An 18,425-nucleotide genomic window follows, 5' to 3' on the forward strand; every position below is an offset into this window, starting at 1 on the left:
CCATACAATTAGTGACACTTCCTTATTCTGATAAATATTTGTAATATTGATATTCAACAAAATCTATAGATTGAAGTTTATTTACAGATTTTATAATTGTAAGAGAAGGGACAAATACAATGGACATTGGTAGAGCTGTATTATTAAACAATTTACCTAGACATAGGTAAATGTTGGATGCTTGATGCTGGTAAGATAAATAATAGTTTATGACAATGATATTAATTTTCTAATATAAATAATTTCATATTTAGGAACATTTGATACTATGGGAGTAGGATTAGGATTTGATATTGCTGCAGCCTTATGGTGTCAAAAATATGAACCGGGAAAACGAGTTTTCTGTGTTGAAGGTGATTCAGCGTTTGGAATTTCAGGAATGGAAGTGGAAACAATAAGTCAGGTAAGTCATAAAAATAAGAATTCATATTAGAATTCAAATTCATTTTAGCTATAATATGCTGAATAAAGATGTTGACTAGCTATTTTTTTCAAATATGTCTATAGAAGAGGGATGCTGGACAGCCTACAATTGTTGTTAAACTTTTAATTGGGTTTGTAATTTGTCCAATACTGTTGGTTTTTAAAATATCTTTGTTCCTTAGTTTAAAATTAGGTGCTCAAATACATTTTTATATTTACTCACAAAACAAACTATGCATTAGCTACTAGAATGCTCTTATGAGTCTATCAATAGAATTATGTCCTTTGTTCATGATGTACCAATATAATTTTTTAATTCTAATTCTTGCTCCAATGAATCATTTATCATATTATGTTCTCAAAAAAAAATATTAAACTTAATTTTTGTAGTTATCATTGTATTATCATTATTTTATGGGTAGTTTATTTATGTATTCCAATATTATTTGTTTTTATATTTATGTTCCTGTATACACAATTTTAAAATTTATTGTTATTGGGTTTTTAACATTTAGTAAAAAAATTATTATTTTGACATAAAAAGTTGAATTTCAAACAATTTAGGTAGATGATAGTATTTTTTAATGATTTTGTTAAAAATGATTGTATTTTAATCTTCTTATATTATAATTTTAGGTATAAATTACCAATTGTCATCATTGTTATTAATAAGAATTGCATATATGGAGGTGTTGATGAATGATGAGTCCACTTGGTCTTTGGTGCAAGATTTTGATAAATCAACTAAAGTGTATGTATACAATATAATATGTTATAAACTTATATTTTGTTATTGGCAATTTTTAATTTTTAATTGTATTATTATTTTTCAGTATTTCTCCTAATTGCGTATCTGTAAACATTTATTATGAAAATATGTTGACTCTATTTGGTCGCAAATGATATTTTTGCACAACTTTTGAACAAGTTTCTAATTTTGTAAAAAAGATTTTATGGTAAATATTTTTAATTTATTTCAAATAAATGTAAATGTATTCTTAATACTTAAAACAATAAAACATTATAATAATGATGAATGTAAATTTGTATATTTGTATAAGACTAGAGATATTCATACAGATTGTTTATCGTTTAACTTATTGTAGTTAAAAAAAAGTACATTTTAAATAGCCTTTTAACAACATAACGACTATCTATACGTTTAAATATAAATTATTATAAAATATAAGTAAACTATTATCCTATGTAGATACCAAACATTTTACTCTTTCATTTGTAATTAAATGATTTAATTTAATAATTGTTATTATACAATATATACATTTATTTTTAGTTTGGGTATTATAATTATTCATGTGATTTGTATAAAACACAAATTATTCTTGTTTGCAAAAAAAACTTTCAATGTGCTAAGTTTACAGTAACTAAGTCCAGCTACACTTCTATTTAAAATAAAAAGAAAGCTTCGTTATATAAAAATATATTTAATAACAACATAACCAAGTATTTAATCTTGAATTAAGCTTTTTTAAGCTTAAAATTACTCATATTATTTGTATCTGTTTAACTAATTATTATGAGCGTTCCAGTTCGTAACATTTTCCATTTCGAGTACTGTTCACAACTTATGTAGTGAAATTGAGTTAACTGTAGTGGTTAAAATGACATTAACTGGTCTTGACTGGTAGACACATTGTTGCTAACATTAAATACACAATCATAAATTTTTTTTTTTTATTTTAAAATTTTATATTATATTATACATACAATTAAATACATACAATTGAATAAAAAATTATATACCTTCCGTAAGCATAGCTTGTGTGGAAGGTATACAGTAAGAGTTAACTATTTTATATAATATATAATATGTAAATTTACAATTTATTTTAGGTGATTACATACTTATTATAAACAATACAATTCATTAAATTATTTCTTATAGATTAGGTTTTTAAGAGAAAAAAAAAAGAAAACAGATAACAGAGTTTACATTTACAGATATAAATAATTATTGATTTAAAGACATAAACAACCATTTTACAACTAATGTTTTAGCATTAAAAATTTTACAGACATTGTTTTTTTTTGTAATTATAGGCATAGAATTAAAATAGGTTGGACCAAGGTAGTCCATGAATTTTTGACCAAATAATTTTTTTAAATAACTATTTTTTACATGATAAGCTACTGTTTCTCTTTTATTTAGATTAAACCAGTTATTTGAGTTATTTAGTACCCATAAGATAGCAATTTTTTTGAATAGTAGATCTACTGGTAATACATTAAATAATTTGAAATTAGTAAAAGTTGAACCTTCGAGAGTGGATTTATGTAAACATATACAAACTATTTGTCTTTGATGTATTAACAATGGTTTCAGTGCATTAGCTGAGAGACCTCCCCAAATTAATAGTCTATATTGTATTATTGCTTGGTATAGGGCTAAATATATTGTACGAATTACATGCATTGGTAAAATCTCGCGTAATTTATAAAAACTATGACTCAAAATACATGTGTTTATCAATTGTTAAACCCAAATAACGTATACTTGAGACTTTATATATGGTTTTACAAAGCTTATCATTGCACAAATTATGTCTGTCACAAAAGTGTATCTTTAAATTTTCTAAATGTTCTTCATTGTTATTTATCGTGAAATTCACAAACATTGTTTTATTATAATTTATTGATAGCTTTCTATAATTTTATGAACTCTACTACTTTTTCAAATTCATTTGTTGCTTTTGTACGCACCTCATTCCAGGAGTCTCCTGAGATTGTATTTATAAATTATATTCAAATATTTTTTTATTAAATTATAATATACATAATAAAAATAATTATGAGCGTTTGAAGTCAACATTTTTTTGATATTGGATTTGCATCCGTATATTAAAGAATTCTCATCGAACGATTGTCTTATTTTGTTGTAATTCAAAAACAAATAACCGTAGATATTTGACACATTTATACAATGTTTATTTTTTCATTTTCTATAATTTTTATTTTTTTATGGTTGACCGGCAAAGGTGGACTTCTCCGCCTTGCCATCTGGGCCTGTCCACCTGGGCTTAGCTGCGATTTTTCTATATAGGTAAATGGTTGCCATTGGTTGCATATTATAATTTATAATATAGTAATAGTCATAGATGAAATATACATGGATATATTATATCCTATAGGATATCCCTATACCTAACATAGGTACATGGTACACCTACTGTCAAGGTGGGTATTTTAGTATTTTCTAATTCCACTAGATACGTATACGTACGTGCATAAAAATACTTTTCTGTGATTGGATGGTATACATGGTAAGCTTTTGGTATACCAGAGTGTTTATACGTTCTTACCACAGGCTTAAACATGATACCATGAAGTTGGATCCAATTCAACTTTTACGTGTACACGGTGTGGTGACCCAACTTATAACATACAAATATATGAGGTAACTTATATGTTACCAATCCTAACCGATTTTAATTGATGAGAAACGCTTGTCAAACCGTTCATAGCGAACGGATTTGGTTAATATATCCACGACCACGTATACGTATGTTGTGGAAACCCGCCTTAAACGAAGAGTCTACTGGTTACCGTAATGGTTATTTGTGGTAATAGTACTGATGGTTAATACGATAAAGACAATTTTTATCAACCCATAATTTGCTAGTTTTTAAATTAAATAATTAATTTCTATGTTAAGGTTGTTTTATTATTATTATTATTATTGACCTTTGTAATTACCTATTATGTTGTCAGTGTTTTTAATTTATTATTTGAAGTACAAACTAAAATAATATATAAATGTTTGTATTGTGGTTTCACCTATTACGGTTTGTTGTGATTCTACACTTTAATTACATATAACCACTTTAGTAACTAATATACTCTTCAAACACACTTAAATATTTGTTATGTCCCATTGTCCCATCAATATATATTATCTATGGTAATAGTAGGTAGCAAATAATTATTTTGTTTTCTATATAAATATGGTTGCCACAGATTGTATATAATATAATTGATCGGATATAAACATTTTAACTTATAATATTTTGATATTTGGTAACTGTATTTTGAACCAACATTGGTTCATCCGAAGTTAATAGACTCAAAAATTACTGAACCATTTTCAATTAAGAGTTATACCAATACATTTCATAAGATTTAAAGGGTGTTTATAGTTTATTTTTTATATACCCATGTGGCTAAACTACAGCTCACTCATCAATTTTTTTCAGCTCACGAAAAAAAGACAACAATACGATAAAACAAGCCTGTGTTGAAATGTTCAGTTAATTTTAACATTTAACTATAATGGAACCCACACTAAATAACCAGCTCCACGTGGAACGATCACTTTTCATGATCGCCCAATGATGATTGGACTTTGACGGATTTTTAGGTACAACGGGAGACATTTGGAAATTGACTTTTTTGTAGAACGGTAGCATAAAATGTAATATATTATTATATTTCTATGCATAAATAAAAACATAGAATAACTAAATATAGCGACGGTCCGTATGGAGTGTGGGGTGACCCAATATACATACTACACACACATACGTTTTAGGCATATATCTATACGTATTCCTTATACACACACAGCAACACATGCAACATATAAAATATTATATTCTACATCTCTCCGATCAAACGTTTAGTAAAAACAATCCAATCAATTATCAGCGGCACCAGGCGACACCGTTGTAATTCATATTTTATTATACTGTAAGACCCCTTCAAAAACATACGGTCAAGATATTCGGTAAAAACAACAATAAATTACCAGAGGCACCTTTATTACCCCGCACAAAATAAAATAAGATCATAAACACATCAATACTTTAATATTACGTAATAATCGATGCATATCAAAAGAAGGGATTACATAAAAATCACTCTAAATGCTTAGGGATCATACAGAATCAACTTCCACGCCTGTCTTTCACACAAGAGGATCCGATGCAGAACGTCCACGCTAGTATGCACTTTGATAATATTTTTGTCATTCAAAGCGAGTGCGTTTATATATGTATGTATATTGAGTTATTCCAGCATTCGGTATGACTGTCTAAATTAATTATTTTGTATTATCGCACAAATTCACCTTGTTAATTATTTATTCACCCATCTATTTACTCTTTGCAATAATATAAGATTCTGTAGTGACTATCATCGTATCATAGGCCAGTTATAGTATTATTACACAGTTATGCAATTGTATATTTATAATATAAGTATAATAATAAGTGCTTAATCCTGCCGCGTAAGTATCGATGTCATGATTAAAAGCATTGTCCAAATACGGTGTCACGGTGATTCACTAGGTCCAGGCGTCCAGCTGCACAGCTTTTGGATCGACTAGGCCCTGCCACATAACTATCGATGTCGTGATTAAAAGCATTGTTCAAACACGGTGATTCACTACTCACTAGGCCAAGCTACACAATTTTCCTATTGACTAAGACCTGCCGCTTATTACGTAGGTAATATTGTAAAAAAACACGATTTTGGTGCTCGGTCAACTTTTCACGTTTAACTTTTAACTTTTAACGAATCAAAAATGAGTGATTAAAAAACATGGGAATGCTCAAAATATAAGACATGCAAGGACAAATTGGTCTTAAACAACAAAAATACATAATTATATTTACATAATAACACATAGGTTTATATGATATTTAGGTACCTATATAATTTATGTTATCGTATCGATACGTATATACAGTATATTATAGTATAAGTATATAAAATAAATTGCAGCTGTTTGTATAATGTATCTTATTGGTTTTCTCGAAGAATGTAAAATGTTAAATTTTTATTTGTCGCAGTTTACATAATATAGACTGTTAGAAAAAGGTTAATTTTGCGGCAGTTTACCATCTCTTGCGAAAACCGACGACGGTATCGACGAGTTTGACGGACCGCCGGCATTCGAATAATAATATACTAATATTACACTATTATATTATTATTTCAAACACAAATACATATCATACCGAATTATAAATAGTATCACAAAAAAATACATTGATAAATTGTACTACACTGATTATAATAATTATAATAAACACAATTATTTTTATATAGTATAAAGAATATATTAAATAACATTAAACAATATTTACTTATGATTTAATACTATTAATACTCTTCAAATATTAGCCTATTTTTTATGACAATTATTCAATCATTTGCATAATATTATAATTATAACATATTAATTGTTAAAACTGCGTAAATTTAAATATCATTCCTCCAAAGTTGAAATAAAGAAAATCATTTTTGTAAATAATGGTTGAATCTGAATGCAAAAAATGTTTATATTTTTAAACAGCTATACATTTTCTTAACAATGCGTATATATTGAATAGTTGGTAAAACTGCGTAAATTTAAGTGTCATTCCTCCAAAGTTCAAAAACTATTAATACACATAATATTTCGACAATATGTATAGTATAGGAAATACTAAAAAAAAAAAATTTATTAAAATAAAAAATAATATGTCATTATTACATTTAAGAAAATATAATAACTGTATAAATAAAAATAAAATTGTATCGTTTTAAGTGGGAAAATTAATAAATATAAAAACCATGTTTTTTTACGATTGTACGTTATATTTATAAAGAATACAATATTTTTAGTTGAAACTGAATGCAAAAATTTTTATATTGTTAAACAGGTATCAATTTCTTCAACAATGTGTTTGTATTGAATAATAATAATAATTATAATAATTTTAAATTAACTTTTTTTTAGTATTTACTTAAACGAGAACAACGACATCAACGACAACAACGAGAACAACGAGAACAACGACAACAACAACAACAACGACGACAAAAACAACAACAAGAGGAAAATGCAGAAAGAGTAGCGGCCGGTCAATTTTTAGATTCTTCGTAATATAATCAACAGATCAGATACTGACCCATACAGGATTTTTACTTCCGAGCTCGTGACGGTCAACGAAAAATACACTATTCATCAGTGTACGTTTGTTACAGACACTAGTTTGCTGGGAGCAAGGATGTACAATGACATCTCGGCGATTGTGCTGTGGTGGAGGATGAAAGCTATTTCAGATTTTTAGTTGTTCAGCCATTTTGATTTATGAGTGAGTCTATGGCAGATATTACCAACATGATAGTGTCTTTAAAATTGTATGCATTAGATATCTGATATATGGCGTGGTTTAGTATATCAATCAGGTTTGTGTTCATCTTGTTTAGCGGTTGGACTGGAGCTAGATGAGATTTTGATGGTGACAAAGCTTGAGCATAGGTGATTTGATTGGTGCCAGTGGTTGGTATAGATGTTTGAGGATTAGTTGGCGGTGGTGTGATGTCTTGTTTGATTTCTTTGCAGTGGAGGGCGTTGATGTAGGCGGGACATTGACGGTAGTTGGCTGTGTGTTTCATTTATAAATCAGTTTCATTGAAGGATACTGTGAGGGATACAAAATTGAAATTCATGAATATCATAATGAAACATTTTTAAAAATATAATACATTATTAGTAATACTTCTTTTCAATCTTCACCGCTGAAGAATAGTCTCTCTAGGAGAAGATTCATTATAAAATAACTTTTGGATTTCATCATTAAGAGACACACTTCTATGTAATTCTTTTAATACAACTTCATTTCTATTCCTTTGTCCAGGTTTTTTATCATGTTTCTATGAATACAAAATATACATTTTAATTATTAAAAATAATGTGCTGGTATACTCATAAAATAAACATACCATAGCATATATTTTTCCTTTCAATGAAGATAGATATGTTTTAATATTAATATTTGAGATATTGTTTAAACCGGTAAGGGAAACTCTACGAACTATTGTTGGTATCTAAAAAGATATCATTGTAATTTTTACAATAAATTTATTTAGCCATATTATTTATTATATTTTTATTAACTATTAGTATTAGTATATTTTATACTCACTTTGTTTAATGAAACATAGTTTGGCAACGCAAATATATTTTTAGATGGAATCAAATAATTTTCCCCAAAATCGATTAAGCTACATTTTACCATATTTGTATTGTCATCTGGTATCAAAACCATAGCTCTATACACCCCTGCGTTATTCTTTGTAGAATATACTGCCACAAAATCGCCAGATTTTACGGCTATTGGTTTGTAATGTTCACCTATAAAAATAAATATTAGTATACACTATACACATCAAAACAAATTCAGTTTAATATTTACAAGAAGTTTATATACCTATTAAATACAACAAATATTAAAAACAGTACAATTTTTATTTAATAATAAAATATCTAAAATATAGTTCATTACCAATCTTAGATCTGAACAAAGTTACACCAGTTTGGAATCATGTTTACATAAAATATTACACATCTACTTATTCCAAAATTGTCAATATTAAAAAATTATCACAAATAAGCAAATATAAGTAGGTACTATTTCTAAACCATTAGTTTTAGTTTTAATCGTTATATCCTTGGTATTATAAACTTAAGTAATAGTTTACTAAGTTACTTGAATTTTCTTTGTTGGAAAATTGCTTATCCAAAAATTTTTTTTTTTTTTGTTTTAGAACTAATACATTAAACTGAAAATTAAATCTTACTATTTTCTCCTTTTAGTTGGTCCAAAACATTTTTAAATTTTTCATATAATTTTATGTTTCTTACAAAAATATTCTCAACATTTTTTCCAAATAAAAATTCAACATGATCACCACTTTGCCATTTATTTGAACCTGAAAATGGAAATACACATTTTATTAATAATTTTGTATACAATTGAAAGATACACTATGAACAATAAATAAAATATACTTAGATAATTGAGAATTCCAAACGTATTTTTAGGTTCCATCTTACGGTAATAGTTATGTATTTAGAACACTATAATTTTGGAAAAAAGGTTTCCACAAACTTTTTTTAATAATTAAGGAGCCCTGTATATGTTTTTCTTTGAAAATGCGGTAATCAGAAAATTTTTGGGATGGATAAAAAGTTTATTCATTAGTTATTTGATAAAAAATAGGGATATTTGATATCGATTAGTATCTATTATCTATCTATCTATCTATCTATCTAAAATTCCCATCCATATCAGAGGTTATACAGATGAAATATTTGGTGTTTTTTAATAACAAAATTAATGAAACACATGTGACATATGTGATTATAACCTATAATAATAATTATAAAATATAACTGAAACAAGTATAAAACTCATATTGATGCAGTATTTAACTGTAAAGAGGCCCAAATTTATTTGTCCTTTCCTATATTCATGCATAGGTACATCAATATAACCAATCAATTAGTCAAAAACAGTTAATCGATTAAATTGAAATTTAAGAAAAGTTGCCATGTAAAATTATAATTTTCGAGCTTTCCAAGACATAAGTAAGACAATGTAATGGATTGGTTGAATTTGCATTCAATGATCAAGCATTGCATAAAAGATATGATTCCAAGCAGAGATAGGATGTCAACCTCTAAATTTCTAAGAACATTTAGTAACATTACTCAGAATCTAAAATAGCTAACATTGGTATTAATTTTAATATTACCTATACACAATTAAATTAAGTATCTTAAATAAATATTTCATTAAATAATTTATATAACTATAAATGTTATAATTACCATTTGTACAAAAAACGGTATCGTCAGTTCTCAATTCAATATTTGGTATAACTTCTAGTTCTGGTGTGTTTATCAACACTGTATCGTTTTCAGTAATATTTTTTGGTTTTTGAATAGATTCTTCTACAAATCAAAAATATTATTATGAATTATTGAAGTATTTTTTTATTTATTAATACAGTCGTAAGTTTTGATTCATTAAGACGTGATAAAAATTTAAAAATATATTATTATTTATGCAACAAATAAGATAAAAGATAGATACTAGATATTAGATAATAATACTATAGTTATATGAAAAAATATTACCAGTTTGTATTGATGTACATTTCATTAAATAATTAGAATTAATATATGATCCATTTTCTATATCTTTTAATTTCACATTTTCTAGACAATTTTTAGAGTTTTCATTGAACTCCTAAAAAAAAATAATATATATTTACATTTAAATAACATTTTATTTTAAAATTATAATCAACATAAATATAATATCTATAAGACTGTATGTAAAATACTATTTGAACTAAAAATATTTGTATTCTTATAAGTATCAAATAGTAATAATACATTTGTGTAGCATCCTTGTTATTGTGATAGATTATTAACATTATTTCTACATTTAACTCATTTCAATAAATTATTTTTTCTTATTAGTTGATTAATAATAATTAGGCTTAGGGACATCCTTTTTTTAATAATTCTTAAATATAGCAGAGTGTGAAATAAATTTGTTTCTCCGTGTCATTTTATCAGATCTAAAATTTAAATGTGCATATTTTTGCATATTTGATAGATTTTGCAGAAAAGTTCATATTTTAAAATTATTATTATCTCCATTTTGCATATTTTGACAATTTTTTCAAATTTTGAAGATGTCGATAAAGATAATAGTTGATATAGAATAATAGATTATTTGTTCAGTGTTCAGTTCGGTCGACTATCATCTGTCGTTGTTTTTTCATCTCGCAACCACACAATGTCGAACCATAGGTAAAACATTGTATGAGTTTATTTTGTAACATTGTGTAATGACAAAAGTACAATAGTCTACGAGTTGCGAAAAAGTTTTGTTTTAGAGTTTAAAGATACATCCGATGGACACGTTTTGTTTTGAGTACTATATGAAGAAAAAGTGAGAAGTGATAAACAATTTAATGTGGTCCAACACCTAAAAACTGACAAGCATTGTAAAGCAGTAAAACGCAATGATAATAAAAAAAAAGTTAACACATCAATGATCTTATTATAATTTATAAAATTATTAGATATATATCTATTTTAAAATAGTTTTAAATAGGTATAGTATACATTACGTACAATAATAAATGGCTTTCCAACGTCACAAAATGTTTGAAACATATCTTCAATTTGTTCAGTTGTTTGAATATCTTTTAATTCACCGAGTCCTATTTTTACAGCTATTCCAGGCTGAAATTGTACAAATAAAAATAAATAGAAATATAGATTATACTGTACATGTATAAATAGTAATTGTATTTGTATTATTAACTGAAAAACAGACTTGACTCAAATTATGATAATATTGATCAAAACCATTGAAAACTTGATCATAACAATACATAAATCATTAAAAACGAAATATTATAAATTAAAAGTATAAGAAAAAAATACCTTATTCAATTCATCAGTCAATTCATAAATAACATTTGATGAAACTGTTTCAATGTTTCCAAAATCAATGTAGAAAACATCATAACAGCCTTTATTATTTTTTAATATTTTCGCTCTATATAAACCATCACTTTCAGATGAATAAACTTTGACTATGTCTCCCACAACTGGATTATACTTTAGTATTTTATCTAGTTAAAAAAAAATACATATATAAATTAATTGTTTTGTAGTTTATTACATAAAATAATTAAGGTACATATTGGTTATCTCCAACTACCTACTATTACATGAGAACTAAACTAGTTAGTATGATTACTATTTTGACTATCAAATAACATAGTGTTTTAAGGTTATACTGAAAATATTTGTAAAAATAATATTAACAATCACTTATCAAGATATTTTTTCCTAAAATAATTGGACGATGCCCGGGCAAAAGGGAATAGGTCCATTTTCACTATTTTTTTTTTATTCAATATTCTTGTAGATTATTATAAACCACATCAATTGGCATTAAATAATTTAACAAATTGTAGGTTATTTTTTTTATAAAACCTAAGAGATAAAAGGAATAAGTTATCAGTCATTGTACAAATAGGAACAGTTTATTGTAGTTTTTTCAAAACAGTGTTTTATACTTCTTCCCTTTTTCCCGGGCACCAACCATTTGTTTAATCGAAATTGATTAATTTTTTTTTGACATTATGCACTTTACAGATACTTGACTAAGACAAAAAAAGATGCTATGAAGTTATTTCAAAGTATAAAAATTTAATTTTGGAATATGTAAATAGTCGTTGAAGCGATAAATTATCATCATGTTCAGGTGAACTCTTTGAATATTAAAATATACAATTTGTGGTTAATAAAACACCAATTGTCAATATCACAAGACAAGTAGTCTTAGATGATTAAATTAAAAATCAGAAAATAAATGAAAAAATAACAACAAAACTCAACTATTTTGAATTTTTAAATTTCTTAAGTTTTTTTTAACGATTTGACCAGTAAGAAATATAAATTTAGTTTTACCTATACTCTTAGCTGTGTTTAATAAAGTATCGTAATCAACAAAATTGTAACTGCCATTATTGCCACATTGTATAGCTTTTCCAACATACAAACAAGTAAAATCTTTAAAATAAGTCAAAATGCAATAATCCTCATTTTTTAATGGCACATTGTTCAGTTTTTCTTTGCTAATGAAGCTCCCTTTTCTGAATGTTCTAGATACATGTAAGCTGAAAATATAAATTTTATTATGAATCAAGTAGTACTTTGACAGAAGAAAATTATATTTACCTTGATTCGTTAATATCATGACCATGGGTTATATTATTTCTTACACTTATAATTTTTGAATCATTAGCAGAGTTAAGGCTAAAACAAATGTAAAAATTAATAAATTAAAGAAACTTGTAATTACAATAGAGGCATAATGTAAACTGAAAATTAGTTGTAAGCCCAAGAACCTTTAGAACAGTGATGCCTAACTTTCTTTTTTTCATTGGGCAAAATTCATAAAATGTCGACATTGATCACCAATTATAAACATTTATAAAATACATAGATTATATTATTTATACATTATTTCAGCTTAAAATGGATGCAGTTTTTAATAGAGGCTTTATTGCTGTAAACCTTTACCATAATTAGGACATACATGCAATTTAAAATAAACTAAGGTTATCAACAGAAGTACCTGTAGAGCATAATTTAATTATTTTATAAAGAAAACAATGAATAAGGGGCTCAATTAAAATTATTAAGATAAGACGTCTAGAAAACATACCATTCTAAAATTGTATAAAGTACTAATAGAGTTGAATTCAAAATAAGGATATCTATACTATACAATTTTAACTGTGAATTGACTATCAATAATAAAAATAATAAAATATACATTCAATAAAGAATATTATTAAAGTTTTTAACTTACTCTTTTTTTGATTTTAATAACTGTTTTTCATCAACACAATTTTCCATTTTTTTATCATTACAGTGAACATCAACAAGAACAGCTCCTTCATATAGATTCTAAGAATAAATAAATAATTATAACAATAATATTAAAATATACAACAAAAAATAAAAAAAAACTAATTAGTATAAAAGATATTTGCTATAACTTATAACTAAATATTTACACTCTCTGACAGAAGGGGTTTTATAGAAAATGTTGTTTTCTTCGGAATATAATCTTTGAATATAACTGGTAAAGCCTAGAAATTAGAATACAATAGTTGTTATACATTAAGTGAATTAAATTTAGTCTTTTAAAATTTAAATAACTTTTACTTACTAATGGTTCATACAAAAAAAAATATGGAAGGACAAACAGATTTTCTAATTTAGTTTCATAAACAGAGCCATAATCAATTAATTGAATCATGGTATTGTTAGTTACAAATTCATTGAAACTAATTAGTTTCCCTCTGAACCTTAATAAACACAGAACAAAATTTATAAAAGAAGACACTTGTTGTATGTTGTGTATAATATAATTAAAGTACCTACGTTATTTCTTAATTATTTACCAAAAAACTTACCATTTGCCTTCAATTTCAACAGCTACTATTTTGAATGTTTCAAATTGTGTAACTTTATCATAATATAAGCTACTCGCTAATGAAATTGATTCCATGTCTTTCTTTCGCTTTTCCATTTTTTCCTTAGTTGTCACTACGTACCCATTTTTCAAATCACTTTCAAGCAAATGAACCTATTAAAATGAAATAAATATTATAATCTTTAATATTAAAAAAAAAGTATTTTCACTGGTAGGTCGTAGATATGATTTTACTAATATTCAGTTCAGTTTTAGGCATGTATGTGGTATTTTTTTCATACTATGTATTATTGTTATTAGATTTATCTAATGTTTCACATAATTATATACAGTTACAGACTGATGAAAAATGACAGAGGATGGTACATAATTTGATGGTAAATATGAAAAAGGTTAGGACTTATTAAAACAAATGTAGCAAATTATTTTGGTCACTATCTTATTTTGGTGCATTATTAAGCAGTTCATATAACTAATATGTTTGTGGGTTTCAGAATTAATTATTTCATAAAATTTACATTAATAATAGTGAAAATATAAAATAAATAGCTCTTTAAAGTTATTAACCTACTTCTCTATTGGTTAAATATAAATGTATTCTTTATGATTATTATAGGTTTTTTAGAAAAAATAGATCTACGATTTTATCAGAAAACACGGATTAAGGTATAATTGTGATGGACTCGCATAATATGTTTCAATTCTTTTTTTTAATTTAAAGAATCATAGAGAATGACAAGCTGAAAGAATCAGGATATTCACCTTCACCATACACAGATTGCAGTTGAATGCATTGTTGAACAGTATGCATTATTTTAATAATTGCACATTAATATTTAATTTATGTTATAATTTATTGTTTTATAAAATAAAAAAGGTATGATTGTAACACTAGATAGTTTTATTATTTCAAAACTGTGCAGAATATGATAACATAATTATTGTTTCCAGACTACCAACGCCAGCCACTGGAATATGATACTCAATAAAAATAATGAAAATAACAACAAATGCGAGGACCCACTAGTCTTGCATATTTGCACCATCAACGTTGTGCTTAATTATCTGACAAGTGTAAAATATAATTTCACTTTTATGAATACATGCGCAAATGTATATTTGTTTAAAAATGGCAACCAAATATTGAAATATTTATTATTGTCTATTGGTGTTTGGCAGAGATTTTGGTCTATTTAGTAGAGCCATACAGCTATTTGGAAAAAATATTAATATATGAAAGAAAAAGTTTAATATATAATTACTATGAACTATTTGGAATAATCCTTATATGTTAATAATAATGACCTACACAAAAGTAAAAATTTATAATAAATACCTAATATAAATAAAACAATATCAAACATTCAAAAGTAAAAAGCATAACTATTATAATCTATGAAAATACCTCGGTCCACGTGTTCAAGGGCAAGAACTCCAAAACTTGTTTGGACGTAAGAGTGAACGCCATTTTTATATACGTTTATACTAATTAAAATAAACAATAATGATATTTTTAACAAAAATAATCAGAAAGAAGTTCACAATAATCGTAAGATTCGCTCGTTTAAAATTCAAAATCTCGAAAGACTTGGCTAATCAAACAGAACATTTCAAACGAAAAAATTAAAATGTTCAGTCGTTGCGACTAATATTGCTAGAATAAAAAAACGCGAGTTTACTGCGGTTATTTGAAATATGATAAGGATTATGAGTACCACGATTTTTATCAGTGATCCAGCAGAAACGCCAACGTGAAAAAACATAATACATTTTTACAGTGATGTTCACGTGGCCACTTTCTTGCTGTTTTGTGCATGGACAATAAAAACGATTTAATTATTCTGATTGTTCAACTCCTTTTTGGTGAAACACGTGCTGTGGAAGCAATGTCTTTTTAAGTATAAATTATAGTATGCTTAAATGTTTAGCCATCCCGACTGGCGTCGTCCGTGAAATTCGCAGCAGTATATTATCAGTTAGGCAATCTACCTGCGGTAGATCGTAGATTCCGTGTGGTTTGTGTGTAAGTGTATAATTTAACTCTGGAGTAACAAAGTTATACAAAGTTGGTCGTTTGTACTTAATTCGACCTAGCTACGGCATATTAATAAAATCAATTAATATAAAATCCTAACCTAACCGTATTAAAATCCGACGAATAAAAATAAATCAAACATTTGTTTGTATAGATAAAGAAGAAAAATTAAAAAAAAACAAAAATTAAAATAAGAAAAAAAAGATGAAAAAAATTGGCCCAACGGAACCGTGGTTCGAAGTTGAGGCATTCTGTACAAACAGGCGTATCACTTTTATAATAATAATAATTATTAAAACCAATAGCAACCATTTACAAACAAACATTTCCAACGTAATCTATAACATAAAATCCCTGTTTGTGCACCTCCCTGGTTTGGGCCACTTATTCTTACCCTTTTTAAATTAGCATATCTTCTTCCCAGAGGTCTAAACTATATCTGTAATAAATTTCATAGCAATCGATCCATCCATTTAGGAATGCAAAAAAGAAACACACACACAAACATTAATTTATAATGTTTATATATATACATTGTCAAAAGATTAAGTCAAATGTTTAATATTGGTTTTAACTTTTGTAGAATGTTATTAAAATTTACAATGTTTTACTGAAGGGTGGATTGCATAAACGTTCTGTAACGACTTACCGAACTGTTATTGCAATAACGATTATATAAATATAACTGGGTGTTGCTTGAACGATCGTTAGCGTTAAGGGCCCCGGTGCCAGTTTTTCAAATTTAGTTTTTCGGATATCAGTATAGGTACACCACAATCCCTTTTGCAGAGTAAGTCGAATGTAAGCCTATCAAAAATCGTACAATATGTGTATTTTATATTTATTTTAGAATTTCGATGTAAGAATTACTTACGGAGAACCTTGTATAAAGTAATGATAGATACTCATTTTCTAATTATAAAATAATATACAATTTTTTATAATTTTGACATATTTTGTCAACATTTTAATAACAGACGATCAAAAAAATTACTCTGGCTTTACAATCGATTTACAGCGAATTGTTTGCGATACTTGAAAATTTCACTGAATGTTTATACGTAGTGTATAATATAGTCATAAATTTACAACAAGAGATCATTTTTAAAAGTTGGTTAACATATCGAATACTAATAAATAGTAAATAAAAATGTCCAACAACAAAAACACGATTGATAGGTAATACATTAACCGATGATATAATACCAATTAACATTTATACCTAATTTTTAAACATTAACATAGTACTATTTGTAGTACTATTTGTATTGTTACTATAAAATATAATAGTTGTAAATTAACATATATTATCTAAAATAATCAATATTTTATTGAAGTAAATTAATTTGAAATGTAATAATATTTTTTCAAAATATTCTTTGAGGAAATTTATTAACGTAAGTATATTTCTTATATAATTTATTACCCATATAGTTTTCATAATTATTGTCATACGTTTTAACTATAGCACCAATTTTTTCAGGTCTTTCAGATACACTTGTATAGGTCTATATACGTTTTGTGGTCAACATTTTCTTTTAAATGTAAATTATTGAAATATAAAATAATACTAACATTAGAAACCTACTCATAATTTCACTGGGTGAAAATATTGGCCAGGGAAAATCACAGTTCACGCAGCACTAATTTAGTTACAGTTACCTACCGTCACTAATAATTCAACGATTTTCTTTATCCAAAATTCTCCGAATATTATATTATAGATATTATATTTTAGGTTTTGAGCAGAGTGATAAATTATAAATGTATTGGTATACAATGATATGTTTTTTTTTTTGTATTAATATTTGTAAGTACACTATAAATAATCCAAATAATGATTTCATTTTCAATTTAAATTACTTGTCTGGCAAGATAGTGAATTTACTTAGTCGCTGGTGCATAAAAATAAAGGAAAAACGGAACCAATTTTTTGAAAAAGTCTTCTATTTTTTAGGGGACTCCTCAATTTGGACTCTTTAAAAATTTGATTTGAGATGGACGTAACAAATTCAGTACAATGTCATTTACCTCTGTATTTTTTGACAAAAAAAAAAAAAATGTATGAAAAAATTCAGGAAAAATAACTTTTTTAATAATTTTAACCGCTGTAGCTTACTATATAAGAATTAAATAATTTT

General features: G+C 26.1%; 1 protein-coding gene across 1 annotated transcript; it reads right to left on the reverse strand.

The window, feature by feature from the left end:
- Positions 1 to 7,744: 7,744 nt before the first annotated feature.
- Positions 7,745 to 15,717, reverse strand: LOC132937513 (uncharacterized). The gene is made up of 16 exons (XM_061004331.1): positions 15,655 to 15,717; positions 14,230 to 14,402; positions 13,983 to 14,121; positions 13,828 to 13,902; positions 13,620 to 13,717; positions 12,983 to 13,060; positions 12,713 to 12,921; positions 11,678 to 11,868; positions 11,363 to 11,473; positions 10,352 to 10,463; positions 10,043 to 10,165; positions 9,010 to 9,141; positions 8,355 to 8,563; positions 8,152 to 8,256; positions 7,929 to 8,082; positions 7,745 to 7,850 (listed from the first exon to the last, which is right to left on the reverse strand). The coding sequence occupies exons 1-15, from the start codon at positions 15,715 to 15,717 to the stop codon at positions 7,942 to 7,944; spliced, it is 1,959 nt and encodes a 652-aa protein (XP_060860314.1). The 3' UTR covers positions 7,745 to 7,850; positions 7,929 to 7,941.
- Between the last annotated feature and the right edge of the window lie 2,708 nt (positions 15,718 to 18,425).

The sequence above is a fragment of the Metopolophium dirhodum genome, chromosome 1, assembly GCF_019925205.1.
Source record: "Metopolophium dirhodum isolate CAU chromosome 1, ASM1992520v1, whole genome shotgun sequence".
Taxonomy (NCBI): Eukaryota; Metazoa; Arthropoda; class Insecta; order Hemiptera; family Aphididae; genus Metopolophium; species Metopolophium dirhodum.